Source organism: Ailuropoda melanoleuca, chromosome 5, assembly GCF_002007445.2.
Source record: "Ailuropoda melanoleuca isolate Jingjing chromosome 5, ASM200744v2, whole genome shotgun sequence".
In the NCBI taxonomy this organism is placed as follows: Eukaryota; Metazoa; Chordata; class Mammalia; order Carnivora; family Ursidae; genus Ailuropoda; species Ailuropoda melanoleuca.
The window spans coordinates 46524023-46550742 of record NC_048222.1 but is presented as its reverse complement, the minus strand read 5'-3'; the positions used below and the strand labels follow the sequence as shown (position 1 = coordinate 46550742).

At 42.3% G+C, this 26720-nt stretch overlaps 1 protein-coding gene across 4 annotated transcripts in view; it reads right to left on the bottom strand.

The window, feature by feature from the left end:
- Nucleotides 1–26720, bottom strand: part of RORA (RAR related orphan receptor A) — a 702106-nt gene that overhangs the window by 43768 nt on the left and 631618 nt on the right. Inside the window, exon 1 of one of the 4 annotated variants that reach the window (XM_019803475.2) lies at nucleotides 17848–18143. The exons of 2 other annotated variants lie outside the window; for them this stretch is intronic. In XM_019803475.2, the coding sequence (XP_019659034.1) occupies nucleotides 17848–17884 (37 nt within the window). In that variant the 5' untranslated portion in view covers nucleotides 17885–18143. Of the gene's footprint in view, nucleotides 1–4566; nucleotides 5158–17847; nucleotides 18144–26720 lie in introns of those variants that run through there. One more of the 4 variants, XM_034660893.1, reaches the window with a different exon arrangement.

Genomic DNA, 26720 nt, shown 5'->3' with positions numbered 1-26720 from the left:
TGTTAAACTATCTAGATCGAATGGAAAATAATGTACTGCTTGCTGTTCATTCTGCCTGGGCTCATAGTGGACAATGCACGAGAAGTGAAACCACGATGTTTAAGGCAGGACCAAAATGCCTGCCCATGGCTGCTGTAAGCCTGCAGGTGATATGGAGGTCTGGCATGGAAGGGTCTGTTCATGATGGCGGTGGCCCTGGGATCGTAGTCTGGCACTTCCACCCTTGGAATGACTCATGGCCTGGCTCCGGCGGCGGCAGATGGTGGTGGAAGGGAAGGCGGGAGGGTCGCTGTTGCACAGACCCAGCGTTTGGGGCCAACCACTGCATAGGACTGCTGGCCTGAGTCAGGCTCCCAAACTCGGCCTTGCTCCCAGGGGCTTCGCATCTGGAGGGCACTCAAGCTGAGAGTATTTCCCAAGATTTATGGAGGCCAAGATGCTTAGTATGGATGGACTCATTGTAGATTGACCTGTATTTCCAAGCAGGGGCCATGGGCCTAGACCTTTGACCCCCCACTCTGTTTGTGCTTAGTTCCTGTGGACAATGTTGGCCAAAGAATGGGAATTAGAAAAGCTGAGCTAGGAATCTCGTGGTAAGGTGATGGGAGGGGTCTCCAAAGCAAATTTCAAGTATTCTGATTGGTCAGATTAAACTATTCAACTAGCTTACCCTCTGGGTTGGCTCTCTTATCTCAGAAGACAATTTCAGTTGCAAGTGCTCTTTAGGAAATGATTAAAATCCACCTGCTCCAAAAAGCAGACTCTCTGAATGTGATCTGATCACATGTGCTGATATTTCCAGAAAGCAAACATTTGCAGATTGGACCAGGGCACTTACTCAACCTTCCATTTAATTCAACAATGCATAAAAGCCACTTCCTCCACCTTTTAGTCAATTTACATAATTCAAATGTATCAATGAGAAAAAAAAATGCCTTGAAATATTTTTTCAAAAAGAAAGCAGTTTAGTTCCCTAAATTTGAGTTTTCAGACCAACAAGAGGGAAAAGGACAAAAATCCCTTTGCCCTTTGCTTTCTATCCCTCAGGCTTTTTTCATTTTCTAACAGACAGTGTTGTTTCTTTTCAAAATAATCTTCTTTTAACACAAATTATGAATCTTGGCCCATATATATACTGCACACATTAACTCAGCCCGAATTTCAAAGGATGAGTTCTGTCAGACACCACTACTGTCACAAGTATATTGATTAAATTAGTCCACATACATATTCATCGCCGCAAAGAGGTTTATTGTGTAGCGGAATATCTGAAGCAAGACACACGCATATAATCATGAATTGGCTTAACAATGCACAATCTTGCTATGAAAAATTCTAATTTGCCCACATTTTCAGCTCTATTGCCTAAATAATTTGCTCTCTCATGCACCCTAAGTAATTCAAGCAGGCTCTCTACACCTGCAGAGGCAAATTTCTGCAGTTTCAAGGAGCTGACAACAAGTGGCAGCGGGGAGTCAGGAAATCCTGGAATGCAAGTGTGCTAATTAGCCAAGTGGTCCTTGGGCTGGGCTGTCGCTTAGCATTGTACTTCTGTAAAAGGTTGGCTTTTTACTTTTAATTATAAAAGGTACAGGAACATGGACAATGGCATTCTCAACACCTCATTTACTCATCAGGACCTTTTTTGGGGAGATATCTTGGTCCAGAGGAAAATACCCATTCTCCCAAAGAATTAAAAAATACAATTGTACAAGAGTTGTACCCATTCTATGGGTGAAAGGTGATGTCACGATAATCTAATGGATTTTTAATAACCAATAACATGCAACATGTATTTGGGCTTATAATGCATTAGGCATGACAGTCACTCCTCCAATACCCTACAAGCGAGGGGCTCCCATCATCATCATCACCACCATCATCATCATCTGCATCTGCATTTTCCAGATGAGAAAACGGAAGCTCAGAGAGGCTAAACAACTTGCCCAAAGTCAGAGAGCTAAAAAGAGGTAAGGTGGGATTTGGGCACATTTTATTGTTTTTGTTTAACTCAGTAGTTTTTTCCCCTTTTCCCCACCATACTTCACAGCCAAGCTAAATTGCTCCAATAACAACATCAGGAACGTACCGCTATTAGTATGCCGCCATGAACCTGGGATGCAAAGAACACAGCACAAATAATTTGGTTTAACTGACATAACTACTCAGAGCTGACGTCAAGATATCTTTTTGGGAGTTACCTTACTTATTAGTACTATGTAACTGTAAGCAATCGTCAACCTTCTAGACCATTCTTCTCCATTTTATAAAATTCCGAGTAGTTTTTGACCTCAAGACGACTGACACCAATTTTTAACAATTTTTAAAGGCTGGGGAAATTACTTAACCTCTCTGAGCCTCAGTTTCATATCTGAAGATTCAGTGATACAATGTATAAATGATTACTTTATACATGTATTCTCTCTCTCTCTCTATATATATATGCACATCACACAGTTGTTAGAAATATTTGGCACTCAGTAAGTAGTAGTTATTATTATTGTTATTGTTGATAAGAAATCCTGCCTTATAGCGAAATGAAATTCTTTTCTGCAGACTTTAAGCCCTTTCCAAAGTGGGGATAGAGAAAAGCTGCTTATCCTCCAAATAATATGACAGGCGGTTCATACCAGCCACCACAGCAATCCTTTACAACACTGGCACTTAACTGGTACAACCCAGCAGTATATTGCAATCAGTCGTGGTATGTGTCCCAAGGAATGCGTTACTAATAATAGTAAAAAAAAAAAATTAAAATTTTTATTGGTTCATATAAAAAATAAACTAATAGGGACCTATGGTTACTCCAATAACATCTTTCACTCTAGCTCACTTGCATAACCATATACTTTCTTGAATTGGACCGAACAGGGCGCGGTTACTGCTGGCTTGCCAGGAAATGGCCAAACCTTGGGTACACCCATGAGGGTATGTGACACCGATGAATGTTATATAATTTTGCGTGTCTTGCAAAAACCGTCAAGAACTACTGCTTAAAAAAACAAAAACAAAAACAACTATCTTTTACACCAATCTGTTGGCAGTCTTTCTTCTGGAGGGCTGAGAACACGGAAGACTTTTCACTTGCTATGTTACATATTCCTCCAATGTTTGAATTTTTTACAACCAGCATGTATTACATTTGTAAGCAGAAAAACCAATAAAGATTAAAAAGAAAAACCCTAAGGCATTTGATTTTATTTTCAGTAAAATGGCTTGAGTCCTTTATGGATTAGTCACTTTATTTTATCCCCAGTTTAAAACTGCTGGGGTATTAAAGGCTTCGGCAGCTGCCTGGACGGCGGCCGGGCCTGCATGTCAAGGCCGGCGGGGGGAGAGCGGCGGAGGCTTCACCTGCTTACCCGGGGCGGCTTTCAAAGCTCCCGGCTTCTAGCGTTTTCTGGCCCCTCTGGGTCTGGCCATCTCCTGGTTCCAAGGACACTGTTCCCTGCCCAGTAGGGCCCCGCTGAGGGGCTGAAATTCACCTGGCTGTTGAGCCTGCTGCAGAGTACGGGACCCTCGCTCTAATTTGTTTGCCCAGATAAGCAGCTCTTTTTCAAACCATCCTTGCCTGGGCGGTGCCTCCTTTATACTGTGCAAAGGTGCTGTGCGTCCTAGCCGTGAACAACTCAGGGAGCAAAATGCTTTTCCTCCACTCTCTCAGGGCTGCTGCTGGGGGCCACAGGGCACCAGAGGATTTCCAGAGTGCTCTCCTTACATCTCCATGGTGGGAGGGGAAGAGACTGTGGGCTTTGAACAGTTCGGCACCTTCAGTTGTCCTGGACACATGGCTCGGGGTACAGCATGGCTATGTCCCACAGCCCAGGCATGTTCAATGATCCTTGGGGGGGTGGGGGGGTGCGGAGGGCCAAGTCCCACCTGTATACTATCCAAAGTAGCCACCAACGTGTTCTGCCATTGTGTCCGCTAAATATATACTAATTATAATACTAGTATGTTTCCCTGATACAGTCTTTCCTTCTACTGATTCTGTATTCTTTCATAACAGTACTTAATCCTCACTGAACATCACCAAAGCAATTAGCCACCTAATTAGAAGAGCCCTATCCCTTTGATACAGAAGCCTCGTGGTCATTTCTGGCAACGATAATAATGTCTGATATTTGCAGAGTTCTGTAACAGACTTTAAAGTTTTTGTTCTCATTAGTGTGTTTTGATTTTGGTGCTCGCAGCAGCTCTGAAGGAGGCCGCTGGGTATTATCATCCCCATTCTACAGATGCAGTCAGTGAATCTCAGGAGGGTGAAATGGCTTCTCTCTGCCTGGATTTCCCAGAGTTTCAATGGTAGAGGCAGCCACAAATAAGACAGACTTGGTGTCTCTTCCCTATTCAGGATTATTTGATGCCTTTAGATTTATACCATCATCGATCTGGGGCTCCCAAGGGGAAATGACACGAGAAAGAAAGAGCTGCAGGCTGATTTAGCTAAGAAGTGGAGCTGGCAATCCTTCCAAGTCTCTCTCTGACCCTCAACTTGCTGGGTGGCCTCAAGCAAGTTACTTACACCTCCACTTCCTCCGTCTATAAAATGGGAATAATTCTTACCTCCCAGGCAGGTGGTGGTAAATGAATGCTCGCAAAGCTCTTTGAAGATGAAAAGACTTATATAAACGGGAAGCTTTAGGAAGCTTGGCATATCGTTCTTGGCAAGGACCAGGACGCTGTGCCCTCAGTACCCACAACAGGCTCCTCCACAAAGAGAATAAAGAAAAATACACAGAACTGTAATTTTCATCTGCTAGCTAGACTTAGTTGTTTTTTTTTTTAATTGTTGGTTCCCAAAATGCCTTCCTGAGGGACTAATAGGTCCAGATGCTACGTATCTTAGTCTCAAGAAAAAAAAAAAAAACACAGAGATGGAGAAGTCACCACTCCAGAGCAGCTGTCACAAGCAGTCACCAAAATGAAACTTTCACCAGGGCTTGTGCTGTCTTGTGGAGCCATCGTGGAAAGTGCAGGATTCCCACATGTTAAACCACAAACATACATGTCACACTGTGACATTCTGAGCCTTGGTATTAAGCTGATGTCTGACTCAAAGGAGCTTGTCGAATGAGAACCATTAAAAAGAGAAAAAAAAGTCTTGCTCCGTATTTGACGAAACTGCTGTATCTCACCTACTTCTTTAATTGTAGTTTCTGCTGAAAACTTAACAGCTTTAAAAAAATGATTTTTTAAATAAAAAGTATTGCCTATACCTCCAAAATACATACACATAAACACACCTCTAACAGTCAAGAGAACAAGCATTTGCAAACTTAATCTAAAATAAGTCAAAAGCAGAATTTTGGAACTTTGGCTATTTCCTTCAAGACTTTATACACGTAGGACTTCAGTGCAGAAGAGTTAAAACACTGGGCCAGAATCCCCTCTATGAATTCAGAAAGAGCTTAGCTGGGGGTGCAGGAAATCTCTGAAGAATAAGGAAGACAGGCATATCTTCTCATGTGGCTTTCTGTGAATATGCAGGTAGTCTGACAATGGGAACTGAATATTAATCCTTTGTAATATGTTCCTATCCTTACTAGATTAAGCTTTCTAGAGAACCTGACTCACATTCCCCGATGCATACATATCTTTGCTAAAAGCCCAATCCAAATGAGCACTTCTGTCCCTAGACAGGGAAATTCTGTCCAATCAGAGAGGAGACAGATTTTTCATACAGAGGAACAGTGGACGGCTTTGATTTTTTTTTTTAAAGATTTTATTTATTTATTCGACAGAGATAGAGACAGCCAGTGAGAGAGGGAACACAAGCAGGAGGAGTGGGAGAGGAAGAAGCAGGCTCATAGCGGAGGAGCCTGATGTGGGGCTCGATCCCATAACGCCGGAATCGCGCCCTTAGCCGAAGGCAGACGCTTAACCGCTGTGCCACCCGGGTGCCCCGACGGCTTTGATTTTTAGATCCAGTTCTACCTAGAACCCTCCTACTGCACAGTAATGTACGAAACACCTGAGTTTAAGGTAACTGACTTTTTACCTCTTTTGGTAATTGCCCGATAGCCAAATCAACCTTACATAAAATACTGGAACAGCAAGAGAAGCAGCTTCTCTTTAGTCATCCAGTGGACAAACACTGAATAAATGCTCACTCCATAAAAGACGATGCCATTAATATCAGCAACACGAATGCCTCTCTCTTCTGTCTTCCCTAATCTGAGCTCTCTATCACCTTTGTAAATACTGAGACATATTTGTTGTTGAGAACGTGTGGGGTTACATACAATCAGGGACCAAGACAAAGGCAACTGGCCATTTGGCCGATTTTTCTCAGTTGGGATAGGGTTCCTCTAAGATTCTAGAATTAATGACATTTCTTTTCAATACTTAATTCCTGAAGATTTTCTAGGACCTTAAGATCAGAAATACCTCATAAAAATTCTTCTCTTGAATCTCTCCGTGTGCGTTAACTGTCATTTCCTATTAGCAGGAAAAAGAATCCATTTTATTTTACTAATTGGTTAGATTCTGATCAAGGTAAACCCCTAATAACTTCTTTTCCAACAACAGATGTGTGTCCCTTACATTCTTCTGGACAATACTAGGCTGAAAAAATGTCATCTGTCACAGACCTGCATCTAATCTTTACTCTCGATCAACCTCACTCTAGATACCAATTCCTTTTTTCCCCTAAACAAGAACAACTGCACCCCATTTGGGTTCAATCTTCCTCTGCTTGCAGTTGAGAGCAATGGGGTCAGCTCTTTCCTTTCATCATCTGAAGTCTGTTTTTCACAACAACAGAAAAGAACATCTTTAAAGCCAAACCAAATCTGGAGATCTTATCTAGTTTCTGCTTAGCCCAAAACATTAGAATTACTGCATTTTATGAAATAATCTTACTTTACACAATTGCCCCTGAAATTCTCACACCTAGCATGCCATTTGGCAGCTCTCTTAACTTCGCACCTGCTTATGCATACCTCAGACTGGCCTCATTGTACCATCTTGGTATCTCAATGCAGAAGCTTTTATTTATTTTTTTAATAGGTACATATAGCATTACAAAAATAAACCAACCTGGTGATTCAATCACCAGCCCATGGACAGAACAACCTATTGACACAGAAATGGATCTTATACCAAATAGGACATTTGTACAAATCTATTTGATCTATGGCTTCATATGAGTCCCATCCATTGCATGCTTAGCATATGGCATCACAGTTTACTGAATAAATCAATCAAAACATTGTTTGCCTCAGAACACTCCTTAAAGTGCTAACACCTCCTGCCTAAAAAGTCAGTTGTCGATTGCTAATTTCGAGCGTACAATTTCTATGACCCCCTCCCCACCCCAATGGTGCCACCACAAAAACCAGCTGGACGAAGACATGCAGAAGTGGGTCAAAATAACAAGAATCAGGTTACATCATCAAAGTTTACTAGGCCACGACATCCACTGCTTCTTTCTGTTAGCTTGGACTGTTTTTTTGATCAGTTACTATGCACTGAAGAGTAGATTATGTCATTTAAAAAAAATTCTCTAATCAAATCAAGTCTGGATTCATGGCAGAAGATTGAAAATAACTTGTAAGTTTAAACCTTTGAAACACATTTACATCCCTCCATAGTATGCCAAAGAGGACTAAAATGGCAATGCCTCCATAGCCACGGGAACACAGGTCGGTGACACCAGAACTTTCTCGGTCCAAGGACCCAGGGTGAGGATGGTAAGAAGGATTATCCCACAGCCCCGATCCCCCGCTTCACCTCTGTGCTATTTCCCACTTTACAAAATCTCCCTAGAATTAATAGGGAGAATGGAGCTTTGGACAACAAGCCAGGGAAAGGCCTGGTTTTTATTAAAAGTCATAAGCAAATTATTCAGACTTGCCAGAAGCAGAAGTGTAGATGTTGTCATATTAATCATATTAAGACTGCAAGATCTTGAAGGATTAGTGACCAACTCCTGGAGGAAAAATTCTTCGGGGTTCTCCACCTCTAATTTCTAGGACATAGCCAGTGACATCTAAACAACCAATATGTCAAGTTCTAAGCCTTCAAATACATCACAGATGTATTTCTGGATTGCAGTGCAATAGTAATTTTTTTTTAAAGATTTTTTTTATTTATTCATTCGACAGAGACAGCCAGCGAGAGAGGGAACACAGGCAGGGGGAGTGGGAGAGGAAGAAGCAGGCTCCCAGCGGAGGAGCCTGATGTGGGGCTCGATCCCAGAACCCCGGGATCACTCCCTGAGCCGAAGGCAGACGCCTAACGACTGAGCCACCCAGGCGCCCCTGCAATAGTATTTTTTGACAATTATCTTTTACGATGCTTTTCTTAGACAACTAGTTCAGCCAGGCATAGGAACGACCAGACAAATGACCTGAGGAGTTTTTTCTGACTCTAACTGCAGGCTCTCTAAACTTGCTTTTTAAAGAAGTATTTCCATTCTTAATTATATAAGATCAACCAGAGAATGGCTAACAATATTCGCTGATAGCTGAAGCACAGTTGTTTCCAAGTCTATTCCCATGGGGGAAGGCAGGCGCTGGTAGCTATTTCTTCGTAGGAAAGGCAGATGCAGTAGTAGTTATGAGGCAGGAGGAGAAGGAATGTTCTGACCAAGCTAAGAGACTGTCAGATTTATTTTAAGAAGGTCTGAACATCAGACTAAGCATCAATTCACAGAGTATAAGACCTAATGTCATTTTTCCCCAACAAAAGCAAAGGTATACCACGGGTGTTTATCTTGAAGCTACCTATTCTTCTGTGGGTCATGTGCTAGAGACGAGGTAAGAACGCCGCAGCCGTGTGGCCATATCACAGGAAGGGTCACGGCACTGCCCTTGTTCGACTTTCCATTTCTGCTCCTATAGTCCGAGGAGCTGCTTTTGCCTGCAGACAAACGTTTCGGATGACATTCTATGACTGTCCTCGTCCTGCACAGACGCCTATCGGCTACCCAGCATTGGGCCATGTGTGCTTTTGTCACTTCAGATAGCTTGGGTGAGTGAGTGTGACATTATCATCGGAATAAGTGAATTCTTGTAATTTGCAGTAAAAGTGCACCATTCACACGCTCTGGTACTTCAGTGTGGCAAGGTTTTGAAAACCACTTCACAAGTGATGGCAACACATTTCACATGAGATGGAAACACACTCTGATTGCTAACAGCTGCTGCAGGCACATCTTACCATCACTGCCCGAGCTCAGAATAGCAGGTCCTTTTTAATGCCCGTGACTGCCATCATCTTCACTCATCATACACACACACACACACACCCCATATGCCACATGCCACATGCTCACACACAGGTCCATCCAGCTGCAAGTCCTACCACGACTTGCTGGGAACCTGCAGGGTTAGACACCAGGGACGCCAAGAGGATACATGGAGCGCACCAGCTCACTGCGTCTTGTTACGTTAGCTCCACTGTATACACATCAAGGATGAAAGTGAAGACTGTTTTAAAAGGAGAAGAAAGTTAAGAGTTGAGTATAACCTTGAAGGTGAAGTGCAGAGGTTAAATCTGCAAGTTCTAGAGCCTGGGGTTGAATCCCTGCCCCGTTACTTACTAGCCATCTGAACTTGGGCAGTTTTTCTTACTCTCTCTGTGCCTGGTTTTCCTCCTCTCCTTTAAGATGACTCCTACTTCATTGTAAAAGGGTACCCAGGTTGAGTGCCCGAAGAGCCAGTGCACAGCATACAGTAAGTGCTTAATAAACGTTAGCATTCATCCTCCTCCTCACGCATGTTTTAAGGACAGTAGTATTTGGCAAGGGCTGCAACTGGAGTTGAGGGAACTAGCAGACGAATGAGGGATAGGTCATTATACTTTTAAATAAAGACATGGTAAAGTTTAGCAGCTGTTTTGTTTTTAAGATTACTTATGGGGGGGAGAGGAAGGGAAATCTGGAGCAGACTCCCTGCTGACACGGGTCTCTATCACACAACCCTGAGACCATCACCCAAGCAGAAACCAAGAGTGGGACACTTCACCGACTGAGCTACCCAGGAACCCCTAGTGGCTTTATTTCTAATGCAGGGGGCCTAAGATGAGAAATAACACCAAACAGAAATAAAGCAGAACTGAAAGAGACCAGTGCATATTATGTCCGCGACCCACTTTCCAAATAAAGCCCATGGCAAGGCTGGCATCTTGGAGAGATGGTAAGCAGAGGAAGTGGGAGAAGCTTCTAAGAGCTGTGTGGTGAGATAGCAAAAAGACTGAGGGACCTAAAACCACCTGTCAGTGAGAGCAATTTACCAACCCCCCTAAGAATCTCTGCCAGCATCTTCCATCTTTCTCCAGGGCTTCCTGTCCCTCCTCTGTTCTTAGATACACTGTTGCACTAGCTAGTCTTCCCCATCAGTCCTGCTATGCTAAGCTCTGTGATTGGACTATTACAGGCAAGTAGACCTGTCATTTCTCCAACAGCAGGCACATCTTTTTATGACAAACCCCCACAGGTGTCATCTAGTCAGGGAAAAAGTAGTAATCCAAAGAAAAAGAGAAGTCCACCTGGCAATCAAGTCGTCTATTTCATCTCATTTTGGCTTAGGAAAGGGAACATAATGAAATGTTCTCCTCAAGGTCCAGAGTAAAAGTTCTGCCAGAGCTCTTACCACAGCTAGAACACTTTGTTTCTATACACCTGCCCCCTCCTTTTTTTTGCCTTATTTAAAAACAAATGTTTACTACTATTGATCAAAAGGCATTCCTTTCAATACCATGCCATTATAGAAAAAGACAAGGCGACACAATGCTAACATGGTGTTGATCAAAAATAAAGTATTATTTTCCCTTCAAGGTAAACAATTTCAATAGCATGTGTTGAAACAGTTAGGTTGTGACCGCGCCCCCCTCCCCCAACCCCAGTAATTGTGCTTTTGCTTTAAATCCAAAGCAGCAAGGCCCAGGGCAAGGAGCGTCAGTCATGCAAATCTATTTCCCATTGTTATTTATTTTTCAAAACAAAACCTTCAACAGCTAAGCATTTTAGGACCTCAGGCTGCGTGGTTCCCAGCTACACTGGTCTAAGGCATTAGATGTCAAGGGCCAAGTCCAAGGTCATGTCAGGACCATTAAGACACACAGAAGTAACTTCTGAGGCAGGTTCTGGTTGCAGCATAAAAGTGTATTCGTCAGACAAGAGCTTTCCCTGTAAAATGTTGGGGAACTGATGCCCAGAGGAGTGGCTGGAGCCAGCCCAGTGCTCCAGGAAAATCGACCTAACTACTCACCTTGACTTGCCTTTATTTTGATTTTGCTGTTATTCAAAGAAACACAATGCAGTCACTGAAAGCAATTCCAGAGTTCAAAAAAGAGAATTAAGGCTTAGAAAAAAATCATTTAAATACGTGTGCAGGTTTCCAGACTGAAAATTCTGAATGGGACAAATTTTTTTCAGGTGCATAACCTTGGGATGTTGTTTAAAAAACCAGTCATGGGGCGCCTGGGTGGCACAGCGGTTAAGCGTCTGCCTTCAGCTCAGGGCGTGATCCCGGCGTTGTGGGATCGAGCCCCACATCAGGCTCCTCTGCTATGAGCCTGCTTCTTCCTCTCCCACTCCCCCTGCTTGTGTTCCCTCTCTCGCTGGCTGTCTCTATCTCTGTCGAATAAATAAATAAAATCTTTAAAAAAAAATAAAAATAAAAAATAAAAAACCAGTCACGCCTCAAACGCACCTGCCAATAATCAGGAAGACAGCCAGCACCTCTGAGGAATTACTGTTCTTTTAAAACATCCTTTAAAATATGTCACAAGAGTAAGTTTGACCAGTCCTTACCCATCCCCGCCCTCTAAGAGAAACAAATAATATTTCTATTGAAGCCAGTTTCCTGTTCTTGGAATCAGCTTTTTGAATTGTCAGTTAGCCAAGATGAACTGATTACCATAAAGTTTATCATTGCCAATAGCAAGGCAGGTTAACTCTCCTAGACAAGTATCAACCCATTTCCAAATATTTCCTGAGAGTGAATTACTCCCATCTATGACAGAGCAATGCTTTCCCCTTTCCTGGTCTGTTGAGGTAAATGGTGTTCAAGAGAGACATTTCATTGCCCAGTGAGATGGTAAGGTCCATTTTAGAGTGAATCTATCACTTGTCTTTCTTTCTTGACGTGGACATTACTAATTAATTTCAAAGAACGTTGTCTTTGGGCATAATTTTACAAATATTCTTTGAGAACCTAGTTCAAGGCACTTTGTAAAGGATAATGTCCTCAATAAGGCAGGGGGTTCTCAGGAGCAGTGAGGACAATGATTTTAAAAAGTCCCTCAGATTTTTATATGTGTTATTCCAGGAGCTTTCCTTAATGGTTTTTTTTTTTTTTTTTAAGATTTATTTATTTATTTATTTGAGAGAGAGAGAGAGAAAGAGCGCACAAGCAGGAAGGAGGGGCAGAGGGAAAGGGAGAAGCAGACTCCCTGCTGAGCTCGGGATCATGACCTGAGACAAAGGCAGATTCTCAACCAACTGAGCCACCAAGGAGCCCCATCCTTAATGGGGTTTTAAGGAAGAGATTAAGAGAGAGAAAACCAATCTTGAAAGTGGCCATCAGGCTACCTTCAGTCTAACCTCCATCAGGGAGTCAGGAGGCTGGGGAGCCTTAAGTTCCTCGGGATACCAGTCTCTCACTCTTCTCCTAAGCTGACAAATAGCCGTGTGGCATCTTCACCCTCACGGACTTTGCCAGGATCCACATTTTATTCAACTACAACTGAAAAATGGGGAGCAAGAAAGGAGAAAATGGAAAGCCCCAAGGGCCAACAAACAAATTTCCTAAACCAATGATGCATTTTAACATTCTAGGAATTTAAATTCATATTAACTGTTATTTGAATTAACGTTCGGTCTGTCTAGTGAGAGAGTAATTGCTGAAACTGGAGGAAACTGGTCACACAGACTTCAGGCAATAGACATAAATGGCCAGTGGGCCAAGGGGTCTGAGGTCACAAGTGGCAGATCTAAGAAGGATTTCCCCAGGAATGCTGCCACTCACTTCACTCCAGGGAAGTTGTTTCTCCCCAGTTGCAGCAAGCCCAAACCATCCCTAGAAGAAAAGCACGGGGACAAGAAAATAGGTCGCAGTTCTATACATTCTTCAGTAGCTCATAAACCTTAAAAAGTAAAATTTAGGGAAAACCCATTTTTATAGCCCCAAACGCGCGAAACCGAAAAACGGGATAAAACACGGGGAGTTCCAAAGGACTTCTCACCGGGAAAGCTTCAGTCCCACCACCACCACCTCCATCGAATTCCCCACCCAGCCCTGGTCTTGAACCCCACGGCTGAGTCAGTGAGGACTACCCAGCAGAGAAACAGGGAGCTCTGTGCCCGACTGCAGAAACGGCACTGAGCTAACCCACACCCAAACTCGGGCATCTTAGTGATTTCTGAACTGGTGGCTGAAGTCAGAATTCTCTGGTGATCACTATCAGGTTATGACAACGAAAGTCACCATTCTAGGAGTTTCCCTTCTTTCTCCCTCCCTTCGGCTTCCGACACTCACTGCTAGCCCCGCAGTTTTGTTAGTCGGGGCATAGTAATTCTGACACAGCTGGAACCGTGCGCCCTCGGGAGGGGGGGCGAGATCTGGCTAGGGGACACGCGCTGGGTGTGCGAGGTGTCTCCGTGCGGAGGCAGAGCCGGCCTTGGAATGTCCTCTGTTTCCCTCGTGGCTGTCGTTCACCACGTTAATTTCCTGGAAGAAGAGAATCAGCGGCTGGTATTTTCTTCCCCGCAAAATTACTGGCACCAGCCTCTCACCCAGAATGAGGATGGGTCTTCCAAACAGCGATGCTGTCCTTGTCACTGACTTCTTTGGCAACCGCTCTCAGAGCTGGCGTGCCCACAAAGACAAGTTTGTCACTTTGTAGTCATTTTTGTTGTTGTTGTTAAAGAAAAACAGGCGTGGTTTCTTCTCTTACCTTACTCACCATATTAACCATTGCTTCTTTTCAAAAATCAAAGTTACTTTTCCAGAAGAACAATGGCCACTAATGGAGACCACTGCTACAGGAGTGGAAAGCCATTCCAGAAGAGAGATTACAGATTAGTTTTTGGCAGTGACAGCATTTTTGGCACAGACATTTGGCCTCCCCAGCAGACTGCCGTGAAGGGGCAATGTCCACGTGGAAGCATCCCTCCTAGTACATTTGTTAAAATAGAATCAGCCTCATTACCTAATAATGTAAATGACTTTGGGAGGAAACTCTGAGTCTCCTATTTTATCTCTCCTTACAATACTGTTCAATTAGAGTGGATGTTGTGGAAATTCTGCTTTCATTACCCATCACTGCTGCGTTAAAATATGCTTTCTGATGTCATGCTCCGAAATAAACCAAGTTGTTTGCTACAACTACCTACACACAAATTAGAAAATTATACGACAAGGAGTTTAATACAGCCTGTAGCTGGGACACAGGTAATTACTGAAAGTAGTTGTTCGCATGGTTTCTGGTTTCGCAGTAAAAGAAGACGACTTGAAAGGACTCCGTGGTTTTGATGCTCTTCTGAAATGAAAACATTTAGTGAGTACGTAGCATTGGGTTGTCATTAATGTCAGCCATGCGAAAACACTGTCTCCAGAACACTCTAGTCATACCCCATAGAGACCATGACTTTCCACCCTCCGGCATTTCGGGCATTGTGCTGGTACTTCTCCGAAAGAGAATCTTTGGGCAAGCCATTCTAGGTAATCAAACACATATAACACTCTTAAACGAACAGGCGGTCTCAATTTGCTAAAGGTGGTCAAGAATTGCCATGGGAGAACGCGTTCCTTTCTGAGAAACGCAAAGCTGACGATGACCGTTAACGATGACAACCTCGAACTTTGGCAAGCGACAAGTATGAACATGACATTTAAAGGTGTCGAGTGTTGGTTCAAAATAATGTGGCGGATAGAAATATGAAAATATCAGATTAGCTTTACTGTACAGTTTATATATGTATATATATATATACAGTTTAACAAAGTCTTCTTGATGAAAGCAGAAAAATCCCCGGCACCCTTCATGTGTTTGATGACAGGGAGCATCTTTTATGTACCGTGTCTGCTGCCTGACTACATTGTAGACGAGCAACAAAATACTATACTCACCCCAAAGTTATAAGGAATGAGGAATTTAACATGTTGTGTTGAGTGGAACTAATAGTATGACATTAGAAAGACTGCTAGGTACTTTCTGGCTCCATGCAATCCAGTTTGGCACAAGAGAGAAGAAAGTAAAGCTATTTTCTTAGGTGGGGGTAAGCATTAGGAAGTGGTATTCGCTATCATAAGGCCGGGGTGTTTTGTGGTTGCTCTTATTTTCCTCTCCCCATTCGTTGCCCATGAATTAATTTAAGAAATAAACAAGGCATAAGGGAATAGGCTACATATGTAACAGTATTTGCTATAGTCTTTGGTTTTAAACACTCTAAGAGACAGGGACCTAACGTGGGATAAGAAAATATTTTGTAATTTCTCAGGAAATCACATATTTGTCGTGCTTGCTACGGTGGTTACATACCACTTTTAATACCACTTTTTTATTGCAGCGTTTTGTAAACAGTCAAGGTGAATTCTCACAAAGAGACTGCCTGGGTGTTGGGGGATGGGGTGGGCATGTGGTGATACTCTCGTAATAATCTCTTTATTTCACTCATTTTCTGTGCTTTCTAATTATAAACTCAAACTTTTATGTCTCTCTCCATCCTCTTGCACCTCCTTTCTAATCTATGAAACAAAACAAAACAGTGTATTTTTAACTTGTATTGTGAAATAGACACAAACGGGACTCCAGGGGTTCATGAATCCTGCTCTACATAAAGTGTCTGATTCTCTTCCAGCCATCAATTAAATCACAAGGACAATGTAGCTCATTTTATAAAATACAATATTAAGTGATATTTGACAACTAAATGGCCAAAGATTATAATCGTTTATATTTGAGCTGCTTTTGACCTAGTAAAATATATAGGAGAGGAACACCTAAGACTTAAAAATCCAGATGGAAGTTTTAATGTTTTAAACTGTTCATATCCACCCCAAACACATTCATTTAAAAAAATAATGTTTAAAGCCTAAGAAGTTATGGTCTGTGTATCTATGGTTTCCCCCTTTAGTGTTCACTAAAAACACATTAAAGTTCTGTTTTTTTGCTACAGAATCGTATCAGGAAAATATCAATAGAAGTGTTATCAGTTATCAATTCTCATTTGGACATTAAAGGGATTAAGGTTATTGTCAGCACACAATAAGCTTTCACTGGAAAATAAATTAATCCTTCTTGATGTTGTTTTCCTCAAGGACAGTCAGAAAAAGATGTAAATGGATGCACAGATTATCATGTAAATATTGACTCTCAAAGGAGATGATGAAGGAATCTAAATAAGGCTACCTTAATTCTGAAATAATAAAAGTTCAAACAATGAATGGCTGAATTCACACCTCAAAATTACACCAAATACCAGCTTACAAAAATAAGTTTTCAACTGTGTGGAACCATTACCACGCTGACAGAAAACAAAAGAAGCATTTTGCAGAACCATGCTGGTTTTGCTGCTCTTTCTGCTAATTTAGTTTGTGCAGAAGACTCACTGCGTGGACCACTTGTTTCTCATCACACTAAATAAACGCCTATAGAAGAAGACAAGCTAGGGCCACCTGGGGGGCTCAGCTGGTTAAGCGGCTGCCTTTGGTGCAGGTCATGATCTAAGGGTTCTGGGATCAAGACCCTGGGGTGCGGGGAGGGGGGGCTCCATACTCACTGGGGAGGTTTGCTTATCTCTCTCCCTCTGCCCCCCCCCACCTGTTTTCACTCTCTCAAATAAGCAAATAAAATCTTAAGAAGAAGGCGACAACGACAAGCTAGTCATGAACTAGGTAGTACGCCATCTTGCAGATTTCTGCAAGGAGATTTCACAGGATTCCATAAGTGAAATCAATTAAGTAAAATCTATGGCTAGACAGGGAATATACAACACAATGCATCCATGTAGAATATATCATGCACGTTTATTTTTCAGCATTTGGAAATGACTGGTGAGAGTGATACAGCACGCCCTTGCCGGTAGTCTTCTTGATAACCTAATGTAAATGCATGCTGCATAATAGCTTTACCACTCTGACCTCAATGGGGAGTAAAATGACAGATAACAAGGAAACAGAAGCTAGTCACTTACACAAATAAGTGATTTTGATGCTTTGGCTCATTCTGGCCCCTGCTCAGTTCCCACACCTTGGTCAGGAGATGTGGCTTTCGTGAAAACCTGCTATTTCTAAGGTTTAAGATATTAAACATAGTTGGGGCATATGAAGAGTCATCTTTGCTCTCGTTTTATTAATAATCGCAGTAAGAGTCCATTCCCCACACGAACTGTCGTCAGCAAGGGAAGTTAAAAGGCCTTGAACAATTTCTCCTACTGCCCTTCAGTGAGACCTTCCTGGCCTCCTCCCTTGCCTGAAGACCCTTCCCCACGTTACACAATCCAGGTAGAGATGCTCCCTCTCATGAATCATGGTTTCTGTTTTGTTTAGCTTGTTCTAAACAGCTCAACCAAACCAAATTACAGAACTCCAGACCTGTAAAGACCTCTGAGCTGATCCAATCGAACCCATTACTTTTCAGCCAAGGCAACTGAGGCTTGGAGAGGCAAAGTGACTGTCCCAAGATTACCAAGCTGGGGTGAGACCCAAGAGAAACCACCACCCACATCTGCTCACTCTCCTACCATCTTTCAGCTAGGTTTATCCCAACCTCCCCATCTCACAGATGAAAAAAACAGAACCAGGGTTAACAGATATCACTCACGTGAGAGGGGTGAGCAGAGGTTAGTTTATCAGGGTGGTGAGCTGAGGCCTGGGCAGCCACAGGGGGCCTGACCTTGAGGACAGGAAACAGAGGACCATTCATGGGTCATGCTGGTGGTGGTGGTAGTAGGGCGAGGCAGCAAGCTTTGTCACCACAGGCAGAATCCTGGGCAGCTGGGGGTGGAGAGAGTTATCAGGAGAGAAAACCCCAACAGAATGGGAAAATGGCGGGGGTGCCAAAGAGGAAGATGACATTGAAATACAGTTGTGTCCACTTGACATTGTCCCCCAGCCCCAGTCCTAGCCACAAGCAGGCTATAACATTTCTAGAAGTACAGAAGCTAACCTTGACTTTTATTTATTTATTTTTAAGGTTTTATTTATTTATTTGAGAGAGAAACAGCAAGCATGAGTGGGGTTAGGGGTAGAGGGAGAGGGAGAGGGAGAAACAGACTCCCTGCTGAGTAGGGAGCCCAACACAGGGCTTGATCCCAGGACCACGAGATCATGACCTGAGCCGAAGATAGGCGCTTTGCCGACTGAGCCACCCAGGTGCCCCTAAACTTGCCTTTTAAAGGTCCCCCTTAATACCTGTCCTAGGGACCATAGGAAATAAAAAACCAGAGGCATCCCTACTCTCTCCCCCCAAGTTGTCTGCTACTGTAATACCTGGATTCATTCTTCATAGCATTTATCACTCCCTGGAATGCTGCATATCTATTAGCTGTCTCCACACATTTAGAATGGATGGTAGAAAGAATAGGGACCTGTCTTTCTTCCTCATCCTGTATTCCAAGTGTCTAGCTCAGTGCCTGACACACGCAGGTGCTCCAAAGGAATGATTAAATTAGGGAACCCTAGCACCTGCCTCTAGCATGTAATCTCTATTACTCTAGAGAGGAACAAGAAGGTTGCTAAAGATATCCTAGACAGCCCTGGGCATTTCCTGCTAGCATGGAAATTCTATGGCGAGAACCAAAATAAAAGGATACCTAATTTATCAAAAAATGAAACAAAAAAATCAACTGGGCAAGCATCCTTTTCCGAACTACATTTACCAGAAGCTGTAACTCAAAGATGCCAAAGTTGTTCACAGGATTAAAAAAAAAGGTGAGGAGCTGGAGGTGAGGGGGCAGGGTCACTGTCACAGAGAGAAAGGTAGTAACTGGCCTTCTGACATCAAGGGCTGGTCCACCGTGGTCAGCACCCAGACACTCCGTGTGTACTGTTAGGTGACAAGGAGCGGCTTCAGAGAGAAATTTGAGCCCAAATGCTAAGTCAGCCACTTAACTAGCTCAGTAATCACGGGCAGGTTATTTCACCTTTCCAAACCTCGATTTCCTTGACTATACCAGAGAGAGCAGTAACTATTTCACAGGGTTGTTACACGGCTCCGATGCAAGAATGCCTCTAAGTAATTAGCTCAGTGCCCGGCACACAATGGTAGTCACTATTACTATTATTATATGAGCTATCGGTATTTTTATCTAATCTCAGATAATACTCAATAATCAAAGTTAATCTCCATCTGCTTTTCTGAACCAAGAATTACTGCTTTATCCTGGGATTACTATAAGGTCAAGGTGGCAAGTGGGTTTCAACTCATTTCCTAAGTCAGACGGATTTCTCACGAATGCTTTGGAAGCTGGTTAAGGTGTACTGTGCTGTGATCGATTGTGACGTCTGCCAAGGGTGTGGGGCCAGGCTTGCTGGTTCTAATATCAGAATTGGTAAGCCTCTTCCAGCTTCACAGAGACTAACAGCTATGTTAATAGTACGTAACAAAGCACAAATGGGAAGAATGAGCTAAGAGGGGCTCTGGGTTCTAATTCTAAGCTTTGCAACTCACTGGCTAAATGACTTCGATAGTCACTTCTTCATAAAGTCACTTCCTATTCAAATCCTGTGATTGGCCAATATTGATTTTAAAAATGTAAGTAAAAAAAGAAAGAGGGCAGGGCCTGACCTACAGGAAATCCTTGATGGTTACTTGTTGAGATCATTTGAAAGAAAAATAAAAGTCCAAGGCTATCATACAGAAAAGTAACAGTTAAATATTTTCTGTCCTCATTCAAAAACTTTGACTCTCCCTACCAGCGAAGAATATATTTGAAAGGAGAAAAAAAAATTACAATATTTTTGGCAGTAAAAAAAAAAAAAATCAGCTAATGCTTAGGGATGCTCCAAGAAAGACAAGGCTGTTGAGAACATGGCAGCTCTTTAATAACCAAGGCATCATTTAAAAATAGCTGGAATTAATTACAGAGCTAATGACCCATTGAAAGGCTTATTTAAATACCAAAGCCAGTGCTGAACAATCATGGAAAATATGGCTTAAAAGGGTTTTAGAGAACAGAAACCAGGAACAGCAGTTGAAACAAAAACCACATTATCCTAGAACACTAACTACTCTGGTGAGAAACATTCAGGATGTGAAAATCTCAGGGGAGTTCTCACACCGGGTAAGAGAAGCCACGAGGATCAACAGAGAGACAAGAAGATGACCCAGTCAGTCACCAGCCTGGAGAAGAAGGGCCTCTATTCAGCATTCGCCCCTTGAGGACAGCCCTTCACCAACAGGCTCCATCCCCTAGGCTTTCCTCCCCGGTTCCAACCCTTTGCTTTTCTGACGCACCTACCCATTTTTAATGTGCCATAGGATAAAATGAAAATTTCCTGAGAGAGGAAATATATATTTTAATAAGTCTCTGTGGCTATTTTAGAGCGGCATTATCTCCATGAGCTTCCTGTGTCCTGGTCCTCTGTGCCTCCCATCCACACGATCATGAGCCGAACAGGAGGTGATAATGTTCTTCGGCGTGCCCTACTTGCCAAGCAAAAGTGATACCGCTGCAGTTCTTAGCTTCTCTCTGTACCAAAATGGCCTTTCTGCACGTCAGTATCCTGGGAGCACGCCGGGTGGCCAGAGCTGGAATAGTTTCATGACTTCATTCATGCCCATTTATTAAATGCATTATTCTTAACCCTTATTTACTAGAGCCCAGACGTGCCTTGTAGTCGCCTTGCTAAGTTAAACGTGTAATGGAATCAAAAGGTTCCAAAGCCCTTGAGATCTCGGTGTGGGGATGTGGGGGTGGAAGTGAGGCACTCTTGACGTATATTGGTTTCAAGGAGCAAATATAAATTTTAGTATAAATTGCTGCTCACAATAACGCTTTTAAACCAGCAATTATTTATACTGTACTACTCGAGGAACCCTATAATTATTCTGAAAGCGCTTGCCAACGTCTACCCTGTTTCATAATTGCCAACACAGCCTTGTTCAAAAGAATTAGTGGCTATGTTAAAATTCTGTTTGGTATTAGGTTACTGTTTGAAAGAAGAAGTGATTGCACGATGTCGTGATATTTAAGCAGAATGGGACCAGGGAAAGGAAAGGAAAAGGAAATTGTCTTGATTCACAGGTGGGAAGAGAAAGAAGGCAGTGGTTAGGAGGACACTCATATTGTTTGAAGTTCTTTTTTTTTTTTTTTTTAACTTCTTTTCTAAGAAAAACTGTCATCTGTTGAGCAAAATGACTTTAAGGAAACTTTTTTAAAAAGTTTCATGTGGTAGTTTTTGAAAGAAGAATGATAACCCACTTCTCCCTCTTCTTCACTCCCATCTGCCCAGAAAATATTTTTCCACTTCCGGCCTTTACTCCCAATATTCGTAAGTGAATCTGGTAGTGATTGTAGAACCGCAGCTTACATATCTTGAAACACCCATCTGTGTAGGTCACTTGACTTTGTTGACCTATTTTCTGCCTTTTCCTTCTGTTACACAAATTTCCCCCACTTGAAAGAGTGGTCTCCCTCTACTTTCCAATGAAGCCAGACAGCAGAGGGATTTCAAGTAACCTGAAATTGAAAGCTTTTGGAATAACTGGCATTTCAGGGGAGTTTTATGGGAAAAAAAAAAGAGGGGGGATCCATCCTGCATGTCCCTCTCACTTTCATCTCATGCTCTCTCTCCTTCTAGACCCACTCCATTGCAGACCAGGACATCATGTTCCCTCTCCATCCCCAAACGAAATCTACTCTCAAAGCTGAAGGTGCTGTGAATTTTTTCATAAATAGAATCAGGGAGGAGGAAAACCTGGCCAGAGCAATAACTTCTTCTTTTAAAAGATTTTATTTATTTATTTATTTGAGGGAGAGAGAGCGTGCATGCATGCGTGCGAGCCCACCCATGAGTGAGTGGGGGGAGGGGCCGAGGGAGAGAGAATCTTAAGCAGACTCCACGCTGAGTGTGGAACCCGACACAGGGCTTGACCCCACCCCCGGGAGGTCATTACCTTAGCCAAAACCAAGAGTCAGACGCTTAACAAACTGAGCCACCCAGGTGCCCCAATAACTTCTGAATTTAAACAATTTATTTTCACTTCCTCCAATGCCCCTTCAAAATCTTTTGTGAACCCATCACATAAAAGTAGAGACCTAAAGCAGTTCTCTGAAAATAAGTTTTATATTACCTATCTAAATATTTTAGGGAAATGTGTTTCCTGCTCTGAGAGTGTAGGTTATTTTCTTAGTTCTAATTACTTTGCAGGTAAAGATGCTGCCATTAATGGCTCCCTGCAGTTCTGAGAAGGTGCTTTGGGTGAATGTGCCTACGGGAATAAGCAAAAGTCAGCATCCCTAGTCCATTAGCCACAACTGAAGTCCTCTATGCCTGGAAGTTCATGGCTTGCCCTCTCTCTTCATCATTTCAGGTTCCACTGGAGGCGCCATCTTTGATTCAAACCTCATTTCCTCCTTAAAGCCTTCTAAGATGAAGAAATCTTACACATTACAATAGATGTTTCTTTTTACCATTTAGGTGTCCAGTTTGAACTTCCTTATCTTCTTTTTGTGAATATGTTGCCTTGCCATTATCTCTCCAGGAACAATTGTTTGTCTACCCTAACTCAAAGATAAATGGCCAGGAACAGATTTATTAGAGCATATATCACTGCATCGTCCTCAAATGTTGGAACATCCCCAAATGTTTGGACGGCATAAGTACCCAGTAAATGCTCTTTAAATAGCCAACCCCGACTGGTTTAATCCCACTGTCACTGAATATGCCTTTTTACTCCTTTTGTTCTAAAGAAATTTCTCTTCCTCCTACTTGGTGGCAGGAAGAATTTTCTGCTACCTGCATTTTCTTTCTGCCAAGCACTCTTATTCCGTGAAGGTTGAGCTTCAAGTTGCCATGGCAGAATCTGCATTATCCCTCTATAGTCATACCTAAAATTAGCCCAGTTTTTCAAGATCTAAAATGCACACAGTTGTTACAATTACCTGAGAACTAGAGAGTGGGGCTTTCTGGCCCTAGAAGGCGATGTGCAAGATGACACATAGGGTTTAGCCTTCATTTGGAAGGAGCAAAAATCACAGAGGTCGTGGTTCCATGACAGGAAGGGCCAGAGCCGTGAACAGCGTGTTTTGGCTAAGTTACTTTGTACTATTATGTAATGAGATACAAGCTCAGCCTCGCTGGAGTTTAAATAACCAGAGTCAACTGTTACAAACTCTGGGAAGGGAAGATAAACACAGGAAATTCTGTCCTTGGTCCTCCAGTTAATCGAGCCCACCATTCACCAAGAGCACATTCCCTTGGGCTACAAGAGAAACATCTTGCAAACTGGAAACAAATAGAAGTCATTTTCTAGATGATTCTCTCAAAGAATCCAATGAAGCAAATTCTCCTAACTCAAAAAACTTTGTGAATATTATGTATTTTAGAGCACCCCAGAGCAAACAGCAGTGAATCCCAGCTGATGAGAGCCCTAAAAAGTAATCTGGGATAGCTGAATTTTCAAATAGCTGGAATTTTATCCAAGAAAGCACATCAAAACCAAGAGGGTAGTTATCTTAAACATTTTTTAAAGATCTTATTTATTTGAGAGAGAGCGCCTGCACAAGCGGGAGGAGGGGAGAGAGAGAGAAGCAGACTCCCTGCTGAGCAAGGAGCCCAATGTGGGGCTCCATCCCAAGACCCTAAGATCATGACTTGAGCAGGAGGCAGACACCCGACCGACTGAGCCACACAGGAGCCCCATCCGGAACATTTTTAATGGAGTATTTCTAAAAGCATGACCTACTTTTCTTCTTCTTAGGGTACTTTGAACATAATTTGCTCTTTCTTGATGAAGTGTCATTATAAAGCTTGTTTTAAAACGCATTAGTAACTTCCCAGAAAAGTACAAAATTATTCTATATGCTGTAATGGCTTAAAGGCCTTCTAAGATTTATAGGACCTTTTGCCCCCAAACTAAATGCCCCAGTCTGTTGTCCTTCTTACAGTTATTTTCCTCTTTATCAGTTGCTGTCTTTCCATCTGTAGTCATACGCTAGATCTTATGAGGCCCTCCTTCTAGTTGTAATTAGTATTTCAGCTTGGAATTAGTTAAGTTCTTGGAACGTAACCAGACAGCCAAACTTGTCAGAGGACCTGTGTAAAAACCAATTATAAGTAGGATGTATTGGGTCCAAAGGGGTTTCCTCTGAGTCAAGTGCCCGAGCTGTAGTGCTTGAACTTTGGGACTCTGTTTTGGCAGCCCACAGGCCTATTTGCTTACTTCCTAAATTCTCACGTGGCTACTGATAGAAGAGGTTGCAAAAGGACAGATCCATCATAAGTGAAATACTGCTGCAGCAGGAAGGCAAAAAAACTAATCGAAAGGGCACATTCTTTCACGAACCCAGACCAAGTGCGAAGCACGGAGTTCGGCAATCACCTCTCCGTTATTTCCATCGCAGCTTGATGATCACTGAAAGCACATTCAGTGTGAGAAAGGTTCTTGATCTCTTCCCCATGACTCCAAGTAGATATGTTTTAAGAAATGGCAAATCAACTTAATATTACTTAATCAAGACAAATTTTATGCTCCAAAAAACAAAACAAAACAAAACAAAACAAAAAAACCTCTAAGCCAAGTATCTATACTTAAAAATTTTGGCCAGTTTTTTTTTTTTTCCTTTTATTACAGACAGTCAAAGGTTACTATGGTTGTTTTTTCTTAAGGAAGTAATTTAAGTTATAACAAGAAGTCTGTGAATGATTTGAATTTGTGGTTTTAGTTCATTTTTGGACCACGTCAACCAATCATGTGTAATCCGTATCTGGCAAAACAAAAAGTTTATCAGAGCGACTCTTGCTCCCTATGAAACTCTACTACATTTAGATCTCTCGAGACATTCTGACTCACTTCTTAGGGAGATTCAGGTAGAAAATGATCACACTGCCACAAAACGCAGTCTGGTGATATATTAAAATGTATGTCACTTCAAAAACACTGAGTGACAAACTGCTTTTGTAAAAAAATTTTTTCTTTTCTTTTTGTTTTGTTTATTTTTGTTTTCAAGAGTGTTTTCTGAAACAGTCAAATTCATGTGACATAATTGGTGTCAGCTTGCCCCAGTCACGCCCTTCATATTTTATTAACACAGGAACTGAGCTGCCATTTCATTTTTGTTATGTTTATGCTTAATATGTCTGTTCAAGTGCTTACCCTCCCTCTAATGTGGCTGCTTGGGCAATTGGTCCATCTTGCCCTGAGCAGCGGCTGCTAATATTTAACTGTAATTTGAAGCTACATTTTTTTTTCTATTTAAAAGTTACGCAGGCTTATTGAACAGAATTTAGAAACTACAGAAAAGTATAAAGAAAACATGTATTCACAGTCTTCATCCCTAGAGATAGGCAAGGCTTTAAAAATGTATTTACTTGTATGTACATTTCCCCACACCCACAAGCACACACACACACATATTGGTGGTGATGTGTTACAATATAAGTGTTTCTATACCCGCAAAGTTTTAATTTGTATTTTTAAAATACAGAGAATGCAAGTTAATTATAAGTAATTGAAACATAATGATGATTGTGATGAGAAGAAAGTAATGAAGCAAATTTTAAACTCTAACTTTGAAACGAATACAAGAATTTCACCCAGTGTTGCAGATTTGGGAAAACTCGAGGAAGACGCTTTAACCACAAGGATAGCTCCCAGGGGTTTGGATCCCGTTTCATGATATAATAGATTCTCAATTGCAAAATACCAACGCATTTAAAAAAGGGTCAGGGAAAACAGAAAAAAAGTAAATGCCAGCCCAAAACTATATCTATCTACATTAAAATTCTCCCAAAGTGAACAGTCAGCCTACCAAAGCAAAACCAAAAGGAGGTGAATGCTCAAATATGCAGACAAAAATCCGTTATCGACGCAAACCACAAATATCTGCTTAGCACCTACTATGTGCAAGATTCTGACTATGTGAATACCAGCGGTGCCGACAACTGCCCCGCCTTTTATGCTTCTTTGCCTAACCACATACATCTGCAGCTTTGTGCATGGAATTCCACTTCTCATAGATTGGCTCAAGTGACATTTATCCTAATGGAGAGCAGATATGAAACAGACCTCTGAGTTAGAAGGTGTCTCGCTTCACTTCAAAATAAGTCTACCCTGTAAGTTTGATCAGGGAAGCGTCATGAGCTTTTAGCCCTTATATATATTTGCAGTAATTGTAGTGGCCAAGAACGCTAAGGATTCCTGTTTGGTCACTTACATAGATCTTAGAGAAATGTCCTTGAGCCTCAGTTTCTTCATTTGTAGTATGAGGATCTAACACCTCACCTCACTCACCTCGCCTCACCTCACCTCACCTCACTCACCTCGCCTCGCCTCACCTCACCTCACTCACCTCACCTCACCTCACCTCACCTCACCTCACCTCACCTCACCTCACCTCACCGTGTTCTAAAAAGAAAATGAGACAGTACAGTGCTTGGGGGTTGGGGGACTCCCAGTAAATGGCAGCTCTTCTTGTATACCCCAAAGAATCTTTTAGGAAACTGGCCCCCCCGACATCCAAATCATGGCTTTTCCCATGTGGTCACATCACAGACACTGTTTACCTGGGGACACCGGTTCTGGTTCACTGTGCTTCATCCTTA